At 42.1% G+C, this 24815-nt stretch overlaps 4 protein-coding genes and 1 long non-coding RNA gene across 7 annotated transcripts; 2 read left to right on the top strand and 3 right to left on the bottom strand.

Moving 5' to 3' along the window:
• Positions 1-41: 41 nt before the first annotated feature.
• alkbh2 (alkB homolog 2, alpha-ketoglutarate dependent dioxygenase) lies at positions 42-3360 on the bottom strand. 2 transcript variants are annotated; one of them, XM_041886360.1, is made up of 4 exons: positions 3274-3360; positions 1015-1339; positions 731-929; positions 42-441 (listed from the first exon to the last, which is right to left on the bottom strand). In XM_041886360.1, exons 2-4 carry the CDS (start codon positions 1280-1282, stop codon positions 132-134), a joined length of 777 nt encoding a protein of 258 aa, XP_041742294.1. In that variant the 5' UTR covers positions 1283-1339; positions 3274-3360; the 3' UTR covers positions 42-131. The 2 variants fall into 2 exon arrangements, with proteins under 2 accessions (XP_041742294.1, XP_041742285.1); XM_041886351.2 differs by lacking the exon at positions 3274-3360 and adding an exon at positions 2921-3051.
• Positions 2495-15422, top strand: unga (uracil DNA glycosylase a). 2 transcript variants are annotated; one of them, XM_041886340.2, is made up of 7 exons: positions 2495-2754; positions 3299-3505; positions 3595-3690; positions 3852-3949; positions 11080-11168; positions 14632-14810; positions 14902-15422. In XM_041886340.2, the coding sequence occupies exons 1-7, from the start codon at positions 2659-2661 to the stop codon at positions 15040-15042; spliced, it is 906 nt and encodes a 301-aa protein (XP_041742274.1). In that variant the 5' UTR covers positions 2495-2658; the 3' UTR covers positions 15043-15422. The 2 variants fall into 2 exon arrangements, with proteins under 2 accessions (XP_041742274.1, XP_041742265.1); XM_041886331.2 differs by lacking the exon at positions 2495-2754 and having other exon boundaries at positions 3098-3505.
• Positions 14685-17788, bottom strand: LOC121573966. Its single transcript, XR_006002124.1, has 3 exons — positions 17703-17788; positions 14867-14997; positions 14685-14776 (listed from the first exon to the last, which is right to left on the bottom strand). It is a non-coding gene; the product is annotated as an uncharacterized LOC121573966 (long non-coding RNA).
• pxmp2 (peroxisomal membrane protein 2) lies at positions 16704-19829 on the top strand. The gene is made up of 5 exons (XM_041886370.1): positions 16704-16930; positions 17393-17515; positions 17640-17802; positions 18831-18950; positions 19050-19829. Exons 1-5 carry the CDS (start codon positions 16821-16823, stop codon positions 19116-19118), a joined length of 585 nt encoding a protein of 194 aa, XP_041742304.1. The 5' UTR covers positions 16704-16820; the 3' UTR covers positions 19119-19829.
• A 60-nt stretch (positions 19830-19889) lies between these two features.
• Positions 19890-21967, bottom strand: isg15 (ISG15 ubiquitin like modifier). The gene is made up of 2 exons (XM_041886382.2): positions 21041-21967; positions 19890-20587 (listed from the first exon to the last, which is right to left on the bottom strand). Exon 2 carries the CDS (start codon positions 20576-20578, stop codon positions 20108-20110), a length of 471 nt encoding a protein of 156 aa, XP_041742316.1. The 5' UTR covers positions 20579-20587; positions 21041-21967; the 3' UTR covers positions 19890-20107.
• Positions 21968-24815: the final 2848 nt, after the last annotated feature.

Genomic DNA, 24815 nt, shown 5'->3' on the forward strand with positions numbered 1-24815 from the left:
GATACATTCAGAAACTAGTTTAATCAATATAGCAGTGGTCCCAACCCCTGATGTGGGCGTAGTGATTAGACAGTACGCCCCCTGACGTCAGCCACAATGAAGTGAGACTCCCAACGGACCTTGTCTGACCCTCATTTCTTGCCGTCTTGGAGGATGCGTCTGAAGGTGAGGTTGATGCGGGGTGTGAGGACCCTCTTGCGGGCTGGCAGGCTGTGGTACCATAGGGTGTTTGTGGGAGAGTTCATGAGGAGCAGGCTTCCATGGGCCAGTTCCAGCTTCACCGGGTTGATCTGCCGTCGGCACTGTTTTCCCCGTGCTTCCCGGTGTCTGAAGACAAAGTCCCGGGCCGCCCCCAGAGATACGGAGGCGATGGGACAGAGGGGGTCCAGTTCCCGCTCATCATCACGGTGCTCACCCATGTGATCATGTCCATCTTTGTACCTGAGAAAACCAGGAGCAGCTAGAATGGAATCACACTCGCACAGTCCTGGAGTGTATTTATTACACCGATTCTGTTGCAAAACGTTTTGCAACAAACCGTTTACTCCAAACAGAAAACGTTTTGCAATGAAAACTACAGTTTCTATTGGACAAATTAAAGTTGGTCCCTGCTCGTTTCGCTCTGTTTGCTTCCGTTTGGTTCTTAAACGGTAAACTGTTTCCGTTGCAAGATGTAATGAATACACCCCTGTAGATGTAGAATATTCTATAGCAGTGTAGACTGACTCACCTGTTAATCAGGACGAAGTTGAAGGTTTGGCCTGTTGCCTTTGTAACAGCATCACGAATGTACTCCAAGGTTGGAGTCCACGGGCTGGCCTGAAGACTCATTCCAGAATAGGTGTAGGTTAGTCCTGCGTCCCCATAAGTTGCCTGCTTTCTGGGGACATTGTAGACCTTTCCAAACACCTGAATCTTTGTTTTATCCCCTGTAACAAAATAAGAATGGCTCATCTACATACCAAGAAAAAATGTATCTGAACTGTCACTGAATTGAGTGTGACAATTGAATACCTGTGAGGTAGACTACCTCCTCCTCCAGCTGTGTGTAGAGGGAGTCTGCTTCCTTTTTAGGAAAGAGTAGAGCATAGTCACAGTCCAGTCCCTCTGCTTCAATCTTCTGCCAAGGAAGAGGCTGAGAGAACTCAGTCAAATAGGCATCCTCCTTTACAATCCCCTGATTGCATTCTTCCCCTTTACATTTTTTCCACACAGGTTCTCTCTGTTCATCTGTTCTCCCATCAATATAGCGCTTCCTGGTTTGACTCACAAATGTATCCATCAGCCACCTGCCTGCTCAGTGCTCACCCACATGAGAAAACGTCATTGGAATAATGTCCTAGACATAGAATGAAAAGAGAACACAGGAGTACGGATAACAGGAGGAATAGGCCTACAGATAAACTTATAGCATAGGATAATTAATTACTAAATACATGAGTGGAAAGTTTACAACACATCTCTATACTTGGCCACTACAGTTCAATACCTTGCTAATCTCAAGTATGAACATTGAACTATAACCATTGACATGAACAGGTACAAAATGCATACTATGATGGACAGTGCTATCCAGAATACTCGGGACGTCCCTACCCCTAAACCCTAACCCTTACCCTAACCCAGCGTTTCCCAAACTCGGTCCTGGGGACTCCAAGGGGTGAATATGTAGTTTTTTTTGCCATAGCACTACACAGCTGATTCAAATAATCAACTCATCATCAAACTTTGATTATTTGTATCAGCTGTGTAATGCTAGGGCAAAAAACAAAATGTGCACCTCCTGGGGTCCCCAGGACCGAGTTTGGGAAACAATGCCCTAACCTTAACCCTTACCATAACCATTTTAAATCTCAACTTCAATGGGGTAGGGACATCCCAAGCTTCCCTGATGTTGCAACATGGTCTCAGAGCATTTCGTATTATTCTTTATGTAAATTCGAGACACTCCATTGAGTATGATATGTTGCGTTTGGTATGGTTACATTACACAGATGGTTACTTAAGGCAAAAACGAAAGTACGGTGGTTGGTCGTGGTGAATGGGTTGGCGTATAACGCGAACGTCTAGCAACCCGAAGGTTGTGAGTTCGCCTCTCATCACGGACATCTTTAGCATTTTAGCTAATTAGCAATTTTTTAACTATTTACTACTTTTTTGCTACTTTGCAACTACTTAGCATGTTAGCTAACCCTTCCCATAAACTTAACCATTTTAGTTAACCCTTCACCTAACCCTAAACCTAACTCCTAAATGTAACCCTAATCCCTAACCTAGCTAACATAACATATTGTACTTTTTGCAAATTCATAACATAAAATTAAATTAAAATAAAATAATAATACGAATTGTAATTCGTAACATATTATACGAAATGGGTGATGGACATCCACAAATGAATACATTTCATATTAAATCTCGGATTTACTTACAGAATAATACTAAATGTTCTGAGACCAGGTTAGATAGCACCAACAAAACTATGACCAAGGCCCTACGCATACACATCATCCATACGTCATCGCAAGTTGGCGGGAATGTTTTTGTCAGAGAGGACAGAGCAGTGGTTCAAAACAAGCTTGACTGTGTTAGCGGTGCTCAACAATAAGGAAAGCAAACTCTAAGTCAACTACTACCAAATTAATCAAGGTTACTAAAATGATAGGGCAGAAAACTATAAATTCTTTTTTTTCGCCCATTTCGAAGAAGAGAGCTTTGGTAGAGGAACATGAGAGAGAGGATGCCCAAGAACACGTGAGAATTAGCTCACTATTCATTTATATCATTGTTTGCACGCGAGCTGCATGAGTACAAACGGGCAATTATGTAACTATTTTATGTAGCTAATATTCTGTACATTACAACGTTTAACCTAAAGTTGCATGTATACACATTGAAATAGAGTTTCACCAGCACGTACCTTGTTGTCTTGACGCTGTTATTAAAATAATTTGCTTGCTAACTAACTAAATCATTGATTAAATTGTTACATTTTATGTGATAACATTGAAAATACCATACAACAGGTTTCAAACCATGATTGTAAACCATCTTTGACCGTAACACACACATCCCGCGATATCTTCACTATCAGCCATCACAGGGGGTGTTCACTCACTGGCGTCAGGGTTTAGAAAAGTTGCTCGAGTTTCATAGCGGATCTCGAACATGTAGCTAGCTAGCTAAAATGCTTGCAATGAATGTACCATATTTGAGACGTTCCGCAATAATGATTTTAACTGCACCATTAACAGCCACACATGTTTCACCAACCTTACACTTTGCTCAATATACCAAGGTTGGACGGGTGAAGAAGCTGAAGCCATCAGGCAACGAAACGACGGCGTCACCCCCTTCTTCATTGACTCCGGAACAGCTGGCCCAAATCGGCAAAAACAAGCAAGCAGCGCTGGAGAAACTGTGCGCCAGTAACGCACCGGATGAATTTGGGGAGAGTTGGCGAAAGGGTTTGGGCTCTGAGTTTGGAAAGCCTTATTTCAGAAACGTAAGATGACAGTCTACACACACATGGCTATATCATACAGGTTATCAGAAATGTGCATAATCTAATTCCCTTCCTTCTTACTGTTACAGTTGATGTCCTTCGTTGATGGAGAGAGGAAACGGAACACTGTCTACCCACCCCCTCAGCATGTTTTCACCTGGACACAGATGTGTGACATCCAAGATGTAAGTTTAGGTTTTTGACAACAATGGCACATGTACAGTTTTTCATATTAATGTAATGTACAGTATGAGCCAACTCATAAGGTTAGGCTGTACAAGTTAGCTCCAGGGGGAAGAACCACTTCACTTCCCATTATGATCAGCGCTATTTCTCCTTGGTACAGGTCAAGGTTGTAGTCCTCGGCCAGGACCCATATCACGGTCCAAACCAAGCCCATGGATTATGCTTCAGTGTGCAGAGACCTATCCCACCTCCACCCAGGTAGCCTACAGTATTATTACGTTGTAGACCATGTTGAACATATCCAGGCAAGGGGAATATGTTTCCTGCAATAAAATGTATGGTGTAATACATACATTACCTTTAGAAATTGATTTAATTGTCGTTTTTTTGTCAATGATCTACACTAAATACTTGAATGTCAAAGTGGAAGAAAAATTCTAACATCTGTAAAAAAAAAAAATATGAAAAAGAAAACATCTTGATTAGATAAGTATTCAACCTCCTGGGTCAATACATGTTAGAATCACCTTTGGCAGCGATTACAGCTGTGAGTCTTTCTGGCTAAGTCTCTAAGAGCTTTGCACACCTGGATTGTACAATGTGCAGGTTTCTTATTTTTTCTCACATTATTCTTTGTAAAATGCTTCAAGCTCTGTCAAGTTGGTTTTTGATCATTGCAAGACAGCCATTTTCAAGTATTGCCATAGATCAGGGTTCTTCAATTCCGGTCCTGGAGGGCCGAAACACCTCTGTTTTTTATCCTCTCCATCTAAATCAGGGGCTAATTCAGACCTGGGTCACCAGGTGAGTGCAATTAACTACCAGGTAGAAATAAAAAACAGAAGAGTTTCGGCCCTCCAGGACCGGAATTGAAGAACCCTGCCATAGATTTTCAAGCCAATTTTAAGTCAAAACTGTAACTAAGCCATTCAGGAACATTCAATGTCGTCTTGGTAAGCAACTCCAGTGTATATTTGGCCTTGTGTTTTAGGAAAGCAGACTGAACCAGGGTTTCCTCTAGGATTTTGCCTGTGCTTAGCTCTATTCCGTTTCTTTTGATTTAAAACTCCCTAGGCCTTGTCGATGACGAGCATACCCATAACATGATGCAACCACCACCATGCTTGAAAATATGAAGAGTGGTACTCAGTGATGTGTTGTGTTCATGGCATAACATTTACATTTTGGTCCACCAGCCACTGTGGCAGGTAGATTAAAAAACTTTCCAGACAGTCAGATTTTTTACCAGCCAAAATATTTTTCCCTGTTAAACTTACACCAACAAAATACAAGATAACTTATGAGCATGGTTTGTCATGTTTCTAAAACGATAAATGCATTACTAGTAAGAAGTAATGTGGTATATTGTTTAATTTCATTTTTTGTGACCTGAGTGTTTTTATTTTACCCCCTTTTTCTCCCCAATTTCATGATATCCAATCTCATCGCTGCAACTCCCCAATGGGCTCAGGAGAGGTGAAGGTCAAGTCCTCTGAAAGTTGATCCGCCAAACCGCGCTTCTTAACACCCGCCCGCTTAACCCGGAAGTCAGCTGCACCAATGTGTCAGAAGAAACCCCATTCAACTGACAACTGAAGTCAGCCTGCAGGCACCCGGCCCACCACAAGGAGTCGCTAGAGCACGATGAGCCAAGTAAACCCCCCCCGGCCAAACCCGTACAATTGTGCGCCGCCCTATGGGACTCCCGGTCACGGCCGGTTGTGACACAGCCTGGGATAAAACCTGGGTCTGTAGTGACGCCTCAAACACTGCGATGCAGTGCCTTCGACCGCTGCGCCACTCGGGAGGCCCCGTGACCTGAGTCTTTTAACCAAAATATCAGATGAGACAAAAAATGTCACCTACCGGGCGGGAGGTTACTGTGGTAGCTCAAGTCATGTTTGTGCCTGTCAGATTGAGTGAATCTTTCACTCAGCTCTTTACGTGCGCACAGTCCCCAGCCAGGCAGTGTTGCAGCGTGAGGTGGAATAGGCTATATAAGATTCGTAGTTCTTTGACTTTGAGCGATTTAATTTACCAGCTATGAAACAAAACAGCAGAAATACTTTGAAGACAGCTACTGCAGCATTTATTTGACTATAAATGTGATCATACTTGACTTTTTATTCATGAATGTGAGTGAAATGCTCGCACTGTTGAGCCCTGACCACCCGCCAACGTGGCTGGTGAAATAGACATCATACAAGCCAATGCCAAAATCTACCCTCATTTGGCAGGTGGCAGGTGTTGATTTTAAGCCCTGGTTGTGTTGGATTTGCCCCAAACATAACGCTTTGTATTCGGGACAAAAAGTTAATGTCTTTGCCACATTTTTGCAGTTTCTTTTTTTTTGGGGGGGGGGTGTAGATCAGCTTAATATTGCAGATAGATTGTAACTTCCATCAATGTAATTGTCTGCATCACTTCCAATCCCCCATGTTTTATATATATATATATATATATATATATATATATATAGTGGGGGAAAAAAGTATTTAGTCAGCCACCAATTGTGCAAGTTCTCCCACTTAAAAATATGAGAGAGGCCTGTAATTTTCATCATAGGTACACGTCAACTATGACAGACAAAATGAGATTTTTTTCTCTCCAGAAAATCACATTGTAGGATTTTAAATTAATTTATTTGCAAATTATGGTGGAAAATAAGTATTTGGTCAATAACAAAAGTTTCTCAATACTTTGTTATATACCCTTTGTTGGCAATGACACAGGTCAAACGTTTTCTGTAAGTCTTCACAAGGTTTTCACACACTGTTGCTGGTATTTTGGCCCATTCCGCCATGCAGATCTCCTCTAGAGCAGTGATGTTTTGGGGCTGTCGCTGGGCAACACGGACTTTCAATTCCCTCCAAAGATTTTCTATGGGGTTGAGATCTGGAGACTGACTAGGCCACTCCAGGACCTTGAAATGCTTCTTACGAAGCCACTCCTTCGTTGCCCGGGTGGTGTGTTTGGGATCATTGTCATGCTGAAAGACCCAGCCACGTTTCATTAATATAATAAAAAAGTTTCATCTTCAATGCCCTTGCTGATGGAAGGAGGTTTTCACTCAAAATCTCACAATACATGGCCCCATTCATTCTTTCCTTTACACGGATCAGTCGTCCTGGTCCCTTTGCAGAAAAACAGCCCCAAAGCATGATGTTTCCACCCCCATGCTTCACAGTAGGTATGGTGTTCTTTGGATGCAACTCAGCATTCTTTGTCCTCCAAACACGACGAGTTGAGTTTTTACCAAAACGTTATATTTTGGTTTCATATGACATTCTCCCAATCCTCTTCTGGATCATCCAAATGCACTCTAGCAAACTTCAGACGGGCCTGGACATGTACTGGCTTAAGCAGGGGGACACGTCTTGCACTGCAGGATTTGAGTCCCTGGCAGCGTAGTGTGTTACTGATGGTAGGCTTTGTTACTTTGGTCCCAGCTCTCTGCAGGTCATTCACTAGGTCCCCCCGTGTGGTTCTGGGATTTTTGCTCACCGTTCTTGTGATCATTTTGACCCCACAGGGTGAGATCTTGCGTGGAGCCCCAGATCGAGGGAGATTATCAGTGGTCTTGTATGTCTTCCATTTCCTAATAATTGCTCCCACAGTTGATTTCTTCAAACCAAGCTGCTTACCTATTTCAGATTCAGTCTTCCCAGCCTGGTGCAGGTCTACAATTTTGTTTCTGGTGTCCTTTGACAGCTCTTTGGTCTTGCCCATAGTGGAATTTGGAGTGTGACTGTTTGAGGTTGTGGACAGGTGTCTTTTATACTGATAACAAGTTCAAACAGGTGCCATTAATACAGGTAACGAGTGGAGGACAGAGGAGCCTCTTAAAGAAGAAGTTACAGGTCTGTGAGAGCCTGAAATCTTGCTTGTTTGTAGGTGACCAAATACTTATTTTCCAACATAATTTGCAAATTCATAAAAAATCCTACAATGTGATTTTCTGGATTTTCTTTCCTCAATTTGTCTGTCATAGTTGACGTGTACCTATGATGAAAATTACAGGCCTCTCTCATCTTTTTAAGTGGGAGAACTTGCTCAATTGGTGGCTGACTAAATACTTTTTTTCCCTACTGTATATATATATACACACATACACACATACATACATATCCTTTTTTAAAAATATATTCCCCTTTATTACTTTCCAACCCCACCACCCTTTCCCTAATTGGAGTAAACTAGTGAACAACAATGCTTAGGCTTCTACTTCCAGCTTATACTTACTATATACATTTTATGGACACAGTCAATTTTACAATAATTATATTTTGAACTTCTTCTACTCTCAACCTCTCCGATCATTTTCATGATGTCCATCCGGTTTGCTTCTATATGCCATATCTTTCTAACTGTGCTCTTTCACAAAAACTCCCAACCTACAACCTATATACTTATTATGGACACAGTATGCTTACATTATTAGTTATGTTGTTATTAGTCCCATCCTTCAACTCCATTCAACACCACCCATCTATCTCTTAACACCATCCATATAGGATTTCTATTTGCCATATCTTTTTTCAACTGTACACTTGACAGCCATGGGATCGGTACGTCAAAAATCTCTTCAAAAAAAGTATTTAGTCAGCCACCAATTGTGCAAGTTCTCCCACTTAAAAATATGAGAGAGGCCTGTAATTTATCATAGGTACACGTCAACCATGACAGACAAATTGAGGAAAAAAATCCAGAAAATCACATTGTAGGATTTTTAATGAATTTATTTGCAAATTATGGTGGAAAATAAGTATTTGGTCACCTACAAACAAGCAAGATTTCTGGCTCTCACAGACCTGTAACTTCTTCTTTAAGAGGCTCCTCTGTCCTCCACTCGTTACCTGTATTAATGGCACCTGTTTGAACTTGTTATCAGTATAAAAGACACCTGTCCACAACCTCAAACAGTCACACTCCAAACTCCACTATGGCCAAGACCAAAGAGCTGTCAAAGGACACCAGAAACAAAATTGTAGACCTGCACCAGGCTGGGAAGACTGAATCTGCAATAGGTAAGCAGCTTGGTTTGAAGAAATCAACTGTGGGAGCAATTATTAGGAAATGGAAGACATACAAGACCACTGATAATCTCCCTCGATCTGGGGCTCCACGCAAGATCTCACCCCGTGGGGTCAAAATGATCACAAGAACGGTGAGCAAAAATCCCAGAACCACACAGGGGGACCTAGTGAATGACCTGCAGAGAGCTGGGACCAAAGTAACAAAGCCTACCATCAGTAACACACTACGCTGCCAGGGACTCAAATCCTGCAGTGCAAGACGTGTCCCCCTGCTTAAGCCAGTACATGTCCAGGCCCGTCTGAAGTTTGCTAGAGTGCATTTGGATGATCCAGAAGAGGATTGGGAGAATGTCATATGAAACCAAAATATAACGTTTTGGTAAAAACTCAACTCGTCGTGTTTGGAGGACAAAGAATGCTGAGTTGCATCCAAAGAACACCATACCTACTGTGAAGCATGGGGGTGGATACATCATGCTTTGGGGCTGTTTTTCTGAAAAGGGACCAGGACGACTGATCCGTGTAAAGGAAAGAATGAATGGGGCCATGTATCGTGAGATTTTGAGTGAAAACCTCCTTCCATCAGCAAGGGCATTGAAGATGAAACGTGGCTGGGTCTTTCAGCATGACAATGATCCCAAACACACCGCCCAGGCAACGAAGGAGTGGCTTCGTAAGAAGCATTTCAAGGTCCTGGAGTGGCCTAGCCAGTCTCCAGATCTCAACCCCATAGAAAATATTTGGAGGGAGTTGAAAGTCCGTGTTGCCCAGCGACAGCCCCAAAACATCACTGCTCTAGAGGAGATCTGCATGGAGGAATGGGCCAAAATACCAGCAACAGTGTGTGAAAACCTTGTGAAGACTTACAGAAAACGTTTGACCTGTGTCATTGCCAACAAAGGGTATATAACAAAGTATTGAGAAACTTTTTTTATTGACCAAATACTTATTTTCCACCATAATTTGCAAATAAATTCATAAAAAATCCTACAATGTGATTAAAAAAAAAAATAATTCTCATTTTGTTTGTCATAGTTGACGTGTACCTATGATGAACATTTCAGGCCTCTCTCATCTTTGTAAGTGGGAGAACTTGCACAATTGGTGGCTGACTAAATACTTTTTCCCCCCACTGTATATGGGATGGCTGTCAATCCTTTGGTCCTTAAATGAAACTTGTATACTTTTTTATTTATCACAGTTTTCTTTAACCAATTGTGTTCTTTAATTCAAGGCCAACAGACAAGTTTCTTACGTTCTTCCACTTTCCTCTTCCATTTTTGCAGTTTTACTTTAGTGCCTTATTGCAAACAGGATACATTTTTAGGAAATGTTTTATTCTGTGCAGGCTAACTTATTTTCACTGTCAATTAGGTTAGTATTGTGGAGTAACTACAATGTTGTTAATCCATCCTCTGTTTTTTCCTATCACAGCCATTGATACTGTTTTAAAGTCACCATTGGCCTCATGGTGAAATCCCTGAGCGGTTTCCTTCCTCTCCGGCAACTGAGTTAGGAAGGACGCCTGTATCTTTATAGTGACTGGGTGTATTGATACCAGTGGAGGCTGCTGAGGGGAGGATGACTCATAATAATGGCTGGAACGGAGTAAATGTGGAATGGCATTTGATACCATTCCACTAATTCCGCTCCAGCCATTACCACGAGCCCGTCCTCCCCAATTAAGGTGCCACCAACCTCCTGTGATTGATACACCATCCAAAGTGTAATTAATAACTTCACCTTGCTCAGAGGGATATTCAATGTCTGGGTTTTTTCTTATTACCCATCTACCAATAGGTGCCATTTGTGAGGCATTGGAAAACCTCCCTGGTCTTTGTGGTTGAATCTGTGTTTGAAATTCACTGCTCGACTGAGGGACCTTAGGTAATTGTATGTGGGATACAGCGATGAGGTAGTCATTCAAAAATCATGTTAAACACTTATTGCACACATTCCATTTAACTTATTATGTGACTTGTTAAGCAGATTTCTACTCCTGAACTTACTTAGGCTTGCCATAACAAAGGAGTTGAATACTTATTGACTCAAGACATTTCAGCTTTTCATTTGTAATTAATTTGTAAAAAATTCATCATTCCACTTTGACATTATGGGGTATTTTGTGTAGGCCAGTGTAAAAAAAATCTACATTTATTTAAATTCAGGCTGTAACACAACAAAATGTGGAGAAAGTCAAGGGGTGTGAATACTTTCTGAAGGCACTGTACATTTGTATCTGTGTGGAGGACAGTTAGCTTTTTTTGCCTTTTTATTCGGTATTGTATTTTGTTTTTCATGTCATTGACACAGTTGCCACATCCTCAAATGTAGAGCCTCTTATTTTTTCAGCTTGGTGAATATGTATAAAGAATTGGCGTCTGATATAGAGGGCTTCCAGCACCCTGGACATGGAGATCTGACTGGATGGGCTAAACAAGGTACTGTAGGCACAATAGTCTAGAACACACGTGTCTAACTCCAGTCCTCGAGGGCATAGTGTATGCAAGTTTTCGCTCCTCCCTTCTACTTTACTGATCAGTTAAAGTCATTGATTAGTTAGGAACTCCCTTTGCCTGGTTGTCTAGGTGTTAAGTGGACACTAATTGAAAGGAAATAAAGAAAGCCAGCAGAGACACTGCCCTCGAGGAATTGAGTTTGACTATGGCTGGGAGGGATACCGTATTTTACGATATACCGGTATTAATGCACGGACCAGTTTGGATTTCACTTTACTTTCTATAACGTTATTTAAATGTTATTTTGTTATATGAAAATATTTTTTTTTTAGGGGGTTTCAATGTTTTTTGTGGAAATGTGATACTCTACTCCACCTTGTGTAGCGTCCGTTTTTATAGTTTACTCCGCTACTTGAGTTGTCTTTCTCCTCTCCCACTCTCTCTCATGCCGCTTTCCACACAAACCAAGCCCTGCCCTGTCACTCCAGGAGTGCAGTTGTTTGCGTTCAGTCTGCATGGTCAATGCTGCACATGCAACAAGATGTAGATGATAATGATGCTGGTTTCCACTTTGCTTCTTAATATATTCCACAAGCGTTCTATAATTACACAATTAGTTTGTATCTTAATGTCTGCAACTTCTTAGCAAGTTGTGGCTAAAATGAATCGTTTTAGCCTCTAATGCAAACAGCTAATTAGCTGGCTAGGTAGCTAGCTAATAAATGTACTGAGTCAGAGCAAACGTAGCTAGCTAATATAGCCTGATACCATTGATGGTGTAGACCTAAATCAGCATGTTGTTTGTGCAACAGTATCTTCTAAATCAAAGAGTTATATGTGAAGCATGAATGTTCTTCTTTCAATTTGTATTGGCGGATCGCAACCAACTGAAAGGTGCGTGCACAGCCACCTACTGTACTGGACTGTGAAGCCGGTTATTGCCTCCCCATTAATCTATTTCTCTTATCTAGCCCTGTGTTTCCACCTACTGTTCTGGAGTGTGAATTCATTACACTCTGTGACACAAAAAGGAAAGGGGAAAAGTATGGGGAAAAGGGAAGAAAAATTGCCCTACCAACTAACACTACACCCATTAAAACCTCATCACTATTCCACTACTTGGCCCTATCTGATCCTACACCAGGTCGACAGCCTGGGAGGACGGGACACTATCATTCAACACACCTTGTAACATCCTCTGCAGTAAAATCTTGTACACCCAAGTACTTCTCTGCAGCTGCCACCACAACATCTATATTCTGTGATTTATGTTCCATTTCTGCAGTACAGTTGATAACCATGGCTATGAACGCTAAGAAGCCAACCTTACTGAAGCAGATGTTATTTCTATTACTCTCCATTGGCCTCAGCTTACTCTCAGGGAACCTCTTAGGATCACTCGCCCTGGACCCATCTTCCTCTACAACTCTCTTCACAGCCTCAGCACACGACATTTACATTACATTTTAGTCATTTAGCAGACGCTCTTATCCAGAGCGACTTAGTTAGTGAGTGCATACATTATATTTTTATTTGATTTTTTTCCATACTGGCCCCCCGTTGGAATCGAACCCACAACCTTGGCGTTGCAAACGCCATGCTCTACCAACTGAGCTACATCCTTTCCGGCCATTCCCTCCCATACCCTGGACGACGCTGGGCCAATTGTGCGCCGACCCATGGGTCTCCCTGTCGCGGCCGGCTACGACAGAGCCTGGATTCGAACCAGGATCTCTAGTGGCACAGCTAGCACTGCGATGCAGTGCCTTAGACCACTGCGCCACTCGGGAGGCACCTTCTGTACTACTCTGACCCAGGCAACCTCGACCTGCCTTTCTCTCACCAGACACTTCTGATCTCCAGAAACATTAACACACACAGCTTTTTCCACCGATACTACACATTCCTTTGTCTCATGCCCTCCTGCACACTTCTCTAGGAATCTCCCTCCTACACACTGCTGCAACATGACCATTAGCTTGGCACCTAAAACACTGATGGGTTCGGGACAAAAGCTCTCACAGGATAACTGACACATCCTAACTTGACTTTGTCGGGTAAGGAATGCATCAAAACTCAGCAGGACAGATCGTGTCTTCTCTGTTTCACTACGCTCTCCACCGGGTCTGCGTCGCACCAAAGGCGGTCATCACAGACACCAGGAATCTTCCATTTGAGTTGGTCCTCCTCAACACTTAACGCGACTCAACTTATCACTCCTTTTAGCGACGCCCTGCTCCTGAGAGCAAAGCAAGTCACAGTTATTTTCCCGTGGTGCGGAGCGCCCAGTCCTTCTGGACAGACGACACACAAAAAAACATCGAGTCCACTTCGAGTTACTTTCACAGATTCAACAGTCCCCAAACTCTTCTCCACCCAACCTGACACCACATATGGATCAGCCAGAAGACAAGGATCCATTCTCTCGAAAAATCTCACTCTCACTGGGCTACAATGATCTTTATCATCATCGGGACAATGCTCGACCTCGGCGGTCTTCACCACACCTGCCACCGCAGGTAATTCATTCTCACTCTCATCAGCTTCCATTTCTGAGCTACCGTAGTACTTTTTTTTTTTTTGTGTAATGACGTCAATCTTCCTCCCCACACCGCTTCCCTCTACACTACACTTCTTTCCTTCTTCCTCGCTGTCCATTTCCACATCTCCATACTCTTTCCACTCCTTCATCCGCTGTAGTAGCAAATGGTTCTTGAATTTGTCGCCATGTCACGTCCGCATGAATAGAAGTAGCTACGAAAAAACATTTAATGTAGCCAAAGATTATAGGGTCCCCTAGGAAACACTGACCAACACGTTGGTTCTTACCCTGTCACAATAAGTCCTCATTCTATTTCCATGATTCCAACAATTCACCTAAGTGTTTATCTAAATCGCAAGTCAAATCGCAATTGCAATATTTGGTTAAAAATAAGGTCTAGATTCTTTGCCCATATCATGCAGCCCTACGTGGCAGTGTGGAAATTATCTCAAATGAGTGCAGGAAATGCAGAAATTGATGAAAATGCTTTATTATTTTGGGTTGAAGTTTGTTTTACACTGTTTAAATCAATCAGAATGGAGAATGCCCATTGAAATATCTTAGAATGTATGTGTTGCCACCCTAGGGTCATGCACTACTCATAAAGCAAATGTAGAACTTTTATTATTCGAAAACATAAAATACCATCCACAATTTATATTTTGGCCATATAGGCCAGCCCTAAGTTTGACACCCCTGGTCTAGCAAGTTTGGCAATGGTAATACAGTATAAATATCAGACTCCTGATGCAATATCTTAGGACTGTCATGAATGCAGGCACTATTCAGGATCATGCCGATATTCAGAACAAGTAAATTGAAGTATGGATTGGGCACTGATGAACTTCAATGCCTTGATGTGCAGTTATCAGGAGCCAACTGGCGTAATGCTTCTCTTTCCAGGTGTCTTGTTGCTCAATGCTGTGCTGACCGTCCGTGCGCACCAGGCCAACTCTCACAAAGACAAGGGCTGGGAAACCTTCACTGACACTGTAGTGCAGTGGCTCAGCACCAACCTGGAGGGCCTCGTCTTCATGCTGTGGGGGGCCTATGCTCAGAAGAAGGGAGCAGCTATTGATAGGGTTGGTTAAATGAATGTAATATTGTATTAATTCTATTCTTGACACATTCCACTGACCTCAGCTTAACGATCTTTTGTCTTTTCCTCTGTAGAAACGTCACCATGTCCTCCACACTGTACACCCCTCCCCTTTGTCTGCTCATCGAGGGTTCTTCGGATGCAAGCACTTCTCCAAGACCAATGAGTTGCTGGAGAAATCAGGGAAAGAGCCCATAGACTGGAAGGCACTTTGAGATGTCCCACACAGCCTTATTTTCAGGGTGTGGATTCCCAAATACAACTAACTTGATTCATCACTACTGTTACCAAACCATAAGCTTACGGTATCATTTTTGTTATCAAGTATCTGGGTGACATATGTGAAAATGTTTACTGCAGTGGATAAGGCCATACTATATTCCTTTACTGGCAGATTATAGTTTTCACTCTGGTTTGCAGTTTGCACCCTTTAAAATGTCATTGGATTTGATCTACATTCAAGCTAAGTAATACCTCATCAACAAGCATCACTTTGGTATGTCAACACATAGTAGCTACGTCAGGGTTTCCCAAACTCCCCCCTCTGGGTGCCTGTTTTGGTTTTTGCCTAAGCACTACACAGCTGATTCAAATAATCAAAGCTTGATGATGAGTTGGTTATTTGAATCAGCTGTTTTTTTGGGAAAACCCAGGACCGAGTTTGGGAAACCCCTGAGCTACATGTGGCTGGTTTGTAAATATGTCATTATTCTGTTCTTGTTTTTTTAGTACATTTTGTAGTGTGCTTTTCTACTTTAAAAATACACGTAGTTATCCAAGGCAGTTTTGTGATACTGTAATCAATATGAACAATCTATTTACATTCCTATTTTTTTTACGTTTCCTCTCTGAGGTTGATGCCTCTGTCAGGTTCTCTCAAACTCAGTCCTGGGGACCCCAAGGGGTGAACGTTTTGGTTTTAGCCCTAGCACTACAGAGCTGATTTTAAAATAATCAACAATTCATCAAGCTTTGATAATTTTTTATCAGCTGTGTGGTGCTAGGGCAAAAACCAAAACGTGCACCCTTTGGGATCCCCTGGACCGTGATTGGGAAACGCTGCTCTAGGTTGATGACATGGTTAAGGTGCTGCACGAGGTGAGGGGGGTTCAATTGCCCGGTTGCCGGTGAAAGTTGATTGCATTCGTTTTGGAACCCAAAAAGAAAGTGACGTAAAAAGCACGTGGAATAATGAGTAGGATTCGGTTTTCACATGCAAAAGGCATTGCTTTATCTGGCTTCCCAATGAACACGTGTTTTAAAATTCAAACATGTATATTATGGGAAAGAGATGCACTGTATGTTTCTGGATGATGCACCATGCTGCCTTGTTGACAAAATGGCCGAGCAGTGCAGATTACTGTTCGATATGAGAAGGGCACTCCTCCCTCACCGCTTTTGCTCGTTAACTGTCACGTGCCGTACACGGTTGCCCCGCGGCTCAGCATAATCGAATCCGCCCACTGTCACGTTTCGTTCCAGACCTTGAGTGGCCACTGTCCAGACCAATGACTATAGGGCCAGACCAATGATTTATATATACACTAGATGACTGACACGGGGTGCTGTTTTTTGGACGCTATAGAAATGTATTTTTTTCCCCACGTATATTCTATTATCGACAACTTAATGCATGTTTTTACATTATATTATGTAAGCTTAACATAAAAATGAAGTTCCCTAAAGTATTATTTTATATTGTTACTATGACCGCTTTTTTAAAAAAACGTAAATACATGTAATTTTGTCCTTTAAACATTTAAAATATTGTAGAATTCGATCCATTCCAATGGAGGACTGCGTCTTCTAGGGACTGCCAATATGGCCGACCAGTGGCTTCAAAGCCTCTCATTGGCCATTACATAGCATCAGCAATCCAGGGTTTATATACATCACTTGGCCAAACATATCTGTGATAGGGGCAGACATCTGTGCGGTGGTGGTCCTTCAAACACAAAACTTATCGTCCAAATGCAACATTTCTACCGTGACAATGCCTGTACAAAGTTTACCGATTCGAGACTCTGCCCTCTACGTGCGACTGCTACATCAATACTTGATTCTGCTGAAGAATTACCCCATTCTTACCAAATCCGTAACGAGGTCAGTATAGCTAACGTTAGCTAGCCTATTGAAATTGTTTGAATAGAATGTGATCATTAGCTAGCTAACTAGCTAGTTAGCTAGTAGGGGTCTTCCTGGTTCTTATAGATAGCTAGTGTAACACCTAACAAGTGACAACAATTACTACTGATCTCTCTTAATACAGAAATCCATTAACTAATTTGTGGAATGTAAAATGTAAATGGTAGACTCGTAAGGGTATGGGGCTACATGATAATTTGCAAACTATGCCAAGGCAAGGTAAACATGTCCTTTTGCCAAGACCTTTCTACTTTGCTGTCTGTTTTCAGCCAATCAGCATATGCTCTGAGAACCTCCCTCATCTTTCCTGACAACAGTTGCTGTCATAGTTAAATTGTTTCAATACACTTAAAGAACACTTTCTTCAAACTCTGACCACTACCATGGCATGACTACAAATAAACTCTTCATCTTCTTCAGTGGCATTCTCTCAGCAATGGGAAATCTAATATCTCAAGCATTGGAAGCAAAACGAAAGGCCAAAGAAGGGACCCCAGTGAAGGAGATTGACATTTCAGGACCTGCCCGCTTTGCCATTTATGGGTAGGCATGTGATTAAAGTCAGGTCCAAATCACTTGAATTAGTTTTTGTTGTTGTTACAATGTAATCCATTGCAATGTACTGTATAATCAACACAACTATTGTTATTTCCCTTTGTTGAATCAGGTTGCTCATTACTGGGCCTGTGAGCCATTACTTTTACCAACTCATGGAGGTGTTGATGCCTACCACTGTTCCATACTGCATGGTGAAACGCTTGTTCTTGGATCGCCTTATCTTCGCCCCTGCATTCCTCCTGCTTTTCTTCTTTGTTATGAACATCCTGGAGGTAAATCAGCTTCTCCAATATGGACTCTCTTGCGCCATACACCTGACTAGCCCATCCATAGACGCTACTGCAGGGTTCTTCAATTCCGGTCCTGGAGGGCCGAAACACTTCTGTTTTTTATTTCTACCTGGTAGTTAATTGCACTCACCTGGTGTCCCAGGTCTGAATTAGCCCCTGATTAGAAAGAGAGGATGAAAAACCAGAGGTGTTTCGACCCTCCAGGACCGGAATTGAAGAACCCTGCGATACTGACTTTAGCGCCTATTGACGATCGTTTATTTTGGCCGGGGGAACGTTCAGTTTTGGAAAATATAAGAAATATCTTTCATATCAGCGAGAAATAATTTTCAAAAAACAAAAGGTTAAATTACTACACAACTTTATAGAGTAAGGGTTCCCACGCGGCCATATTTACATGTTACAGCGTTTGTTTATGGAAAACAGACGCAATACAGTCGACTACCTGTGCAAATTAGCTATCTGCTTCTCCTAACACCTGTGTGTAAACGGAAGATGGATGCCACAAACGTGATGTCACTGGAAAAATAGTGTCGGCTGCAACTGTGTTAAAACCGGTTAAAACAGTGTACAGTAAGTGTATATTTTGCATTTGTAAAATTATTTTGATGTAATATGAAAGTAGAGGGCTTTAAGTTTAGAACCGTACCGCAATTGAGAATCGATTCACGTTAAGAGTATTTGGCTGTTTTGGCTGCCAGAGCCAATTCGCCTCTAAACAGAACATGTAAGGTCCTTGGACTATAAGCAGTAACGTTAGGCTCCTTTAGTCCATTATTACTGACTAACTCTCACTGCTTGGATCAGATAGCACCTTCTCATATAAAAATTGGGATTACTCTGTGTAGCTCAAACTTTAAGCTACTACTTATTAGTCTCAGTTAAGGTTGGCCCTAGTGAAATTATGCAGTACTACTCACAGTTAATTTTCATAAGTGGTTAATTACGTTCCAATCCAGACTATTGCCATGCCTGTACATTCATTTTCATCCATTCCAATACTATTTTAGGGTAAGAGCTGGGCAGACTTCCAGAGCAAAGTGAATAGTAGTTATTGGCCTGCCTTGAAGATGAACTGGAAAGTGTGGACCCCCTTCCAGTTCATCAACATCAACTATGTGGCTGTAGAGGTGAGCAGTTCTCACTGGCTTTTCTTTTATGCATTCATCTGGAATGTAGGCTATTTGACAGTGGTGCTCTGTTACCAATCTGTGTTGTTGTGTTTTCAGTTTCGAGTACTGTTTGCCAACATGGTGGCCTTATTTTGGTATGCTTACCTTGCGTCTGTGAGGAAGTGAAGACTCCCAAGATCTTCTCCCTGATTACTGAATGAAGAGGGCACAGGGTGTGCCTCAGGAGCTGCAGAACGTTACAAGGACAGGCCTGTGAATGCCAGTGCAGCAAGCTGGTACAACCAGGCAAATTAACTGGGGTGATGTGTAGAACGTCACTCACAAACTACAAAAGTACTACACTAAGGAAATCGTAACGCATCTAATGTGTTGCTTACATGGAGAATAACATAACTGAGATGTTCAATGTTAATTGTTACTACTGATATTTAAGATCTTAAATTAATTGAAATACTTGAGTCGTTTTGTGCCAAGGTGTTTTGGTTTGAACAATGGTAAATACATGTTACCTATTCTTGATAGATAAAAATGTATACTATAATTTAAGATGAAGCAAATGTGCTGAAGGAAATTAATATCAGTGACTGTTTCAACCTTGAATGCAACTCATTTAACACCATCTGAATATGCAATGTTAAGATGTATCAGGCCATGAAGCATTGTGTATATTGCTGACAAGGCTGGCCTGTAGTTTCCTCATGTGGACTGCCTTTAGTTTAGTTTGAGTCTCAACTCAACTGTAAATGTTACTGCTCTCTCTGTCTCTATCAGGTCATATAAGGGAGCAACAGCACATCAGACTGAAACTGCCATAATATTTTACATCCTGATGTATTTGATTTAACCCTATTTTATAAATGAAAACAATAACCAGTCCATTACCTTATGTTGCTTTATCTTTTGTTTTGAGTTGGAGCCATGAAAACGATGGTAGACTGTGTTTTATACTTGGTTATCACTTTATTACAATCTCATTTACATTGTTTTAACATAAGCCAATATCAGCCATAGTTAATTTAAAAGTTTACAATTGAATACAAATGTTATAACACTAATAATTTTTCGCCTAGATTGCTTTTTCTCTATAGACATGGAATGCATAATAAGTTAAGCGCTTCAGGTGACTGGTCGTTTCAGGTCGATACTGGGTGTCTTCAGCCTCCCCTTAGACGGAGCGTCAGGTGGATGGTGCTTAGATTTCTGACGCCATAGTCTTCCAGTTTCTTGCCATCATCGAGCTGCCTGCCCTCGTGAATCAGCCTCTGTTGGTTGGCTTGGACTCCCTCCTTGTTTTGGACCTTGTCTTTGAACTGGATTACGGTCTCACCCGGCACCACCTCATATGTGTGTGTCTGGCCCTTTTCGTTTTTCAGGAACACCTGGATATGAGTGGGTTCTGTAATCAGCACCATCACTTTGGATCCTGAATGCAGGCCATAGTCGCTCAAAGTTTTTGAATCATCGCTGAGACTGATGTTGTTCCCATTGACACCTGACAGCCTCTGCCTTTCTGTGGGCACTCTTAAGAGTTGGTTGATCCGACTCTTGAGAGACCCCAGAGTGGTGTGTGGCTCAACCGTCAGGGGATATGAGTCGCCATTCAAAAGTGTTATAGTGAGTTCCATGATAGATATCTGAAAGAGGATTTAATATATTATTTATCTGGCCTTCCAATCGCATAGCTCAATTGAATGATTTGAATGAATTCGTCTAGTAACACTTTACTAAAAGCCTGCAGGTATAATACTTTATAACTTGTTAAAAGCACGTATGATACTTTGTCTTATAAGGCTTTCAATATGTAATGTCCCCTCTCTATCAACATTTCTGCTCACTCAAATGGCTGGTATTTAGTGATAATCATTTTGAGATGATTGACAGACATAAGTGGGTATTATCATACATGATATAATATAATAATAATACATGCTCATGACAATTTATACAATTCATTATAACCTTTTATATTAACCTACAGCCCTTTGTAATAACTAAAATAATGTGTAAGAGAATTACTTGATAGCTGTTTAGCTTTAACAGCAGAGTTATATAAAGTATTATAGCCTAATGATGAAAAAATGACTTACCTTTTCAGTAGATATTGTTGAGATGTCCTTATTGTGAAGTGTTGCAAACTGTTTCAACAAATAGTTTTGAGAAATCGGTACGTTGACAAAAACAACTTTTACCGATTTAAGATTGAGACAGCTGTCACAGTGTACAGCTGAGCCTGGTATATAACGGCTGATCTGCCCCGCCCCTCAAATTAAGATTCGTTTTCCCGCTCTGTCTCCCGCCCCTTTCGGTTTCTATTCTCGGATAATAATGACGTAGTATGCTGCTATTTGTAGAAAGTTGAGTGCAATAAATAGTTATTTTGTTATTGTTGAGTTACGATTTAGAACGGAGGACGTGCCTAAACCCAATGAAATAAAGTAGCCCAATGACTTGCCCCTATCATTCACACAGATACTGTATGTCAGACACCAGAAAGAGAAACCTAATGTCATTGTAGATGAAACCCAGTCTTGGGAAAACCCAGGCCCAGATGATACTGATAATGACTAACAATTGCAGGTATCTTGTGATATGTCAGACATAGGTGAGTGCAGAGGGAATTTTAACAGCAATACAAATAGACACACCCTGCCTCACCTTTCCCAAAACGATAACATGTCAGAAGTTGAACCATATGGCTTTCAGACATCACATCTCAGACTACACAAAGTTATTCACCCTTATGTTCTCTAGTACAAACTGTAACCAGTGGAAGTAGTTACTTCTATGTTCTCCAGTATAGCCTATTTTATTTCTGCATCTGTGGACAACTCCAGGGGTCAATGACCTCTGTGCATTTTACTAATGTAATTCTAATGAGTCAGAACTGATGTTTGCCATGTCAGCTGAGGTAAGTGGTATTGAAAGCTGTTCAGACACTTCTGAGAAGTGCAGTGCATTCGGAAAGTATTCAGACCCCTTGACTTTTTCCACATTTTGTTACGTTACAGCCTTATTCTAAAATTGATTACATTGTTTTATTTCCTCATCAATGTACACAATACCCCATGACATAGCAAAAACTGGTTTTTAGAAATGTTTGCAAATTTATTAAAAATAAAAAACAGATATCACATTTACCTAAGTAGTCAGACCCTTTACTCAGTACTTTGTTGAAGCACCTTTGACAGTGATTTCAGCCTTGAGTCTTCTTGGGTATCACGCTACAAGCTTGGCACATCTGTATGTGGGGAGTTTCTCCCATTCTTCTCTGCAGATCCTCAAGCTCTGTCAGGTTGAATGGGGAGCATCGCTGCACAGCTATTTGCAGGTCTCTCCAGAGATGTTCCATCTGGTTCAAGTCTGGCTCTGGCTGGGCCACTCAAGGACATTCAGAGACTTGTCCCAAAGCCACTCCTGTGTTGTCTTGGCTGTGTGCTTAAGGTCGTTGTCCTGTTGGAAGATGAACCTTCGCCCCAGTCTGAGGTCCTGAGCGCTCTGGAGCAGGTTTTCATCAAGGATCTCTCTGTACTTTGCTCCGTTCATCTTTCCCTCGATCCTGACTAGTCTCCCAGTCCCTGCTTCTGAAAAACATCCCCACAGCATGATGCTGCCACCACCATGCTTCATCGTAGGGATGGACAGGTTTCCTCCAGACGTGACGCTTGGCATTCAGGCCGAAGAGTTGAATCTTGGTTTCATCAGACCAGAGAATCTTGTTTCCACTCTACCATAAATGCCTGATTGGTGGAGTGCTGCAGAGATGGTTGTCCTTCTGGAAGGTTCTCCCATCTCCACACATGAACTCTGGAGCTCTGTCAGAGTGATCATTGGGTTCTTGGTCACCTCCCTGACGAAGGCCTTTCTCCCCCGATTGCTCAGTTTGGCCAGGCGGCCAACTCTAGGAAGAGTCTTGGTGGCTCCAAACTTCTTCCATTTAATAATGATGGAGGCCACTGTGTTCTTGGGACCTTCAATGCTGCAGACATTTTTTGGTACCCTTCCCCAGATCTGTGCCTTGACACAATCCTGTCTTGGAGCTCTACGGACAGTTCCTTCGACATCATGGCTTGGTTTTTGCTCTGACATGCACTGTCAACTGTGGGACCTTATATAGACAGGCGTGTGCCTTTCCAAATCATGTCCAATTAATTGAATTTACCACAGGTGGACTCCAATCAAGTTGTAGAAACATCTCAAGGATGATCAATGGAAACAGGATGCACCAGAGCTCAATTTCGAGTTTCATAGCAAAGGATCTGAATGCTTATGTAAATAAGGTATTTCTGTTTTTGATTTTGTAGAAATGTGCAAAAAATTATAATAACCTGTCTTCGCTTTGTCATTATGGGGTATTGTGTGTAGATTGATGAGGGGAAAAACATATTTAGTAAATGTTAGAATAAGGTTGTAATGTAACAAAATGTGGAAAAAGTCAAGGGGTCTGAATACTTTCCGAATGCAAAGTATGTGTTTAGTGCTAGTTGTTACCTGTGCCAACCCATGAAGCTTAGCATATTCTCTCACTAAGTCTGTGAGGACACCTTTCCCTTCTGATGTCCTGTTAGTAAAATACAAAGACATTTTACATTACAGATGTGCCTTGAGGCAGAATTCTTTGTCATTCTAATTTCTGTAATGAACAGAGAGCGCTTGGGTGTTTATATTTTCAGCCATATATATGAGTTCAGGTACAGTCAAGGTATAAGGTGCTCAAATTTAACAAAAAAGGCCTTTTGTGAAGGTATACCAAAAATATACGTATTGCATACTTATGCTACAACAGTCAACTAGGGAGCCTATATTTACATTTACATCATTTAGCAGACGCTCTTATCCAGAGCAACTTACAAATTGGTGCATTCAACTTATTATAGCCAGTGGGACAACCACTTTTTTTTTGGGGGGGGTAGAAGGATTATTTTATACTATTCCAGGTATTCCTTAAAGAGGTAGGGTTTCAAGGTGGTCAGGTGACTCTGCTGTCGTGGGGGAGCTTGTTCCACAATTGGGGTGCCAGAGCAGCAAATAGCTTTGACTGGGCTGAGCGGGAACTGTGCTTCCGTAGAGGTAGGGGAGCTAGCAGGCCAGAGGTGGATGAACGTAGTGCCCTCGTTTGGGTATAGCGTCTGATCAGAGCCTGAAGGTAAGGAGGTGCCGTTCCCCTCACAGCTCCGTAGGCAAGCACCATGGTCTTGTAGTAGATGCGAGCCTCAACTGGAAGCCAGTGGAGTGTGCGGAGGAGCGGGGTGACATGAGAGAACTTGGGAAGGTTGAACACCAGACGGGCTGCAGCGTTCTGGATAAGTTGTACGGGTTTAATGGCACAGCCAACAGCGAGTTGCAGTAATCCAGACAGGAGATGAGAAGTGCCTGGATTAGGACCTGTGCTGCTTTCTGTGTAAGGTAGGGTCGTACTCTGCCAATGTTGTAGAGCATGAACCTGTAGGATCGAGTCACCGCTTTGATGTTAGCGGAGAATGACAGGGTGTTGTCCAGGGTCACGCCAAGATTCTTTGCACTCTGGGAGGAGGACACAATGGAGTTGTCAACCGTGATGGTGAGATCATGGAGCGGGCAGTCCTTCCCCGGGAGGAAGAGCAGCTCCGTCTTGCCGAGATTCAGCTTGAGGTGGTGATCCGACATCCACACTGATATGTCTGCCAGACATGCAGAGATGCGATTCGCCACCTGGTTATCAGAAGGGGGAAAGGAGAAAATGAATTGTGTGTCGTCTGCGTAGCAATGATAGGAGAGACCATGTGAGGATATGACAGAGCCAAGTGACTTGGTGTATAGAGGGAATAGGAGAGGGCCTAGAATTGAGCCCTGGGGGACACCAGTGGTGAGAGCACGTGGTGCGGA

Source organism: Coregonus clupeaformis, chromosome 18, assembly GCF_020615455.1.
Source record: "Coregonus clupeaformis isolate EN_2021a chromosome 18, ASM2061545v1, whole genome shotgun sequence".
In the NCBI taxonomy this organism is placed as follows: Eukaryota; Metazoa; Chordata; class Actinopteri; order Salmoniformes; family Salmonidae; genus Coregonus; species Coregonus clupeaformis.

Coding starts and splice junctions, on each gene's coding strand:
- alkbh2 (XM_041886360.1), bottom strand. CDS start 1,282: ATGGATACATTTGTGAGTCAAACCAGGAAGCGCTATATTGATGGGAGA. Junction 930..1,014: donor GGAGGTAGTCTACCTCACAG/GTATTCAATTGT, acceptor ATTTTGTTACAG/GGGATAAAACAAAGATTCAG. Junction 442..730: donor AACTTCGTCCTGATTAACAG/GTGAGTCAGTCT, acceptor TGGTTTTCTCAG/GTACAAAGATGGACATGATC.
- unga (XM_041886331.2), top strand. CDS start 3,188: ATGCTTGCAATGAATGTACCATATTTGAGACGTTCCGCAATAATGATT. Junction 3,506..3,594: donor GAAAGCCTTATTTCAGAAAC/GTAAGATGACAG, acceptor TTACTGTTACAG/TTGATGTCCTTCGTTGATGG. Junction 3,950..11,079: donor CCTATCCCACCTCCACCCAG/GTAGCCTACAGT, acceptor TTATTTTTTCAG/CTTGGTGAATATGTATAAAG.
- pxmp2 (XM_041886370.1), top strand. CDS start 16,821: ATGCCTGTACAAAGTTTACCGATTCGAGACTCTGCCCTCTACGTGCGA. Junction 16,931..17,392: donor CTTACCAAATCCGTAACGAG/GTCAGTATAGCT, acceptor CATCTTCTTCAG/TGGCATTCTCTCAGCAATGG. Junction 17,516..17,639: donor GCCCGCTTTGCCATTTATGG/GTAGGCATGTGA, acceptor TTGTTGAATCAG/GTTGCTCATTACTGGGCCTG.
- isg15 (XM_041886382.2), bottom strand. CDS start 20,578: ATGGAACTCACTATAACACTTTTGAATGGCGACTCATATCCCCTGACG.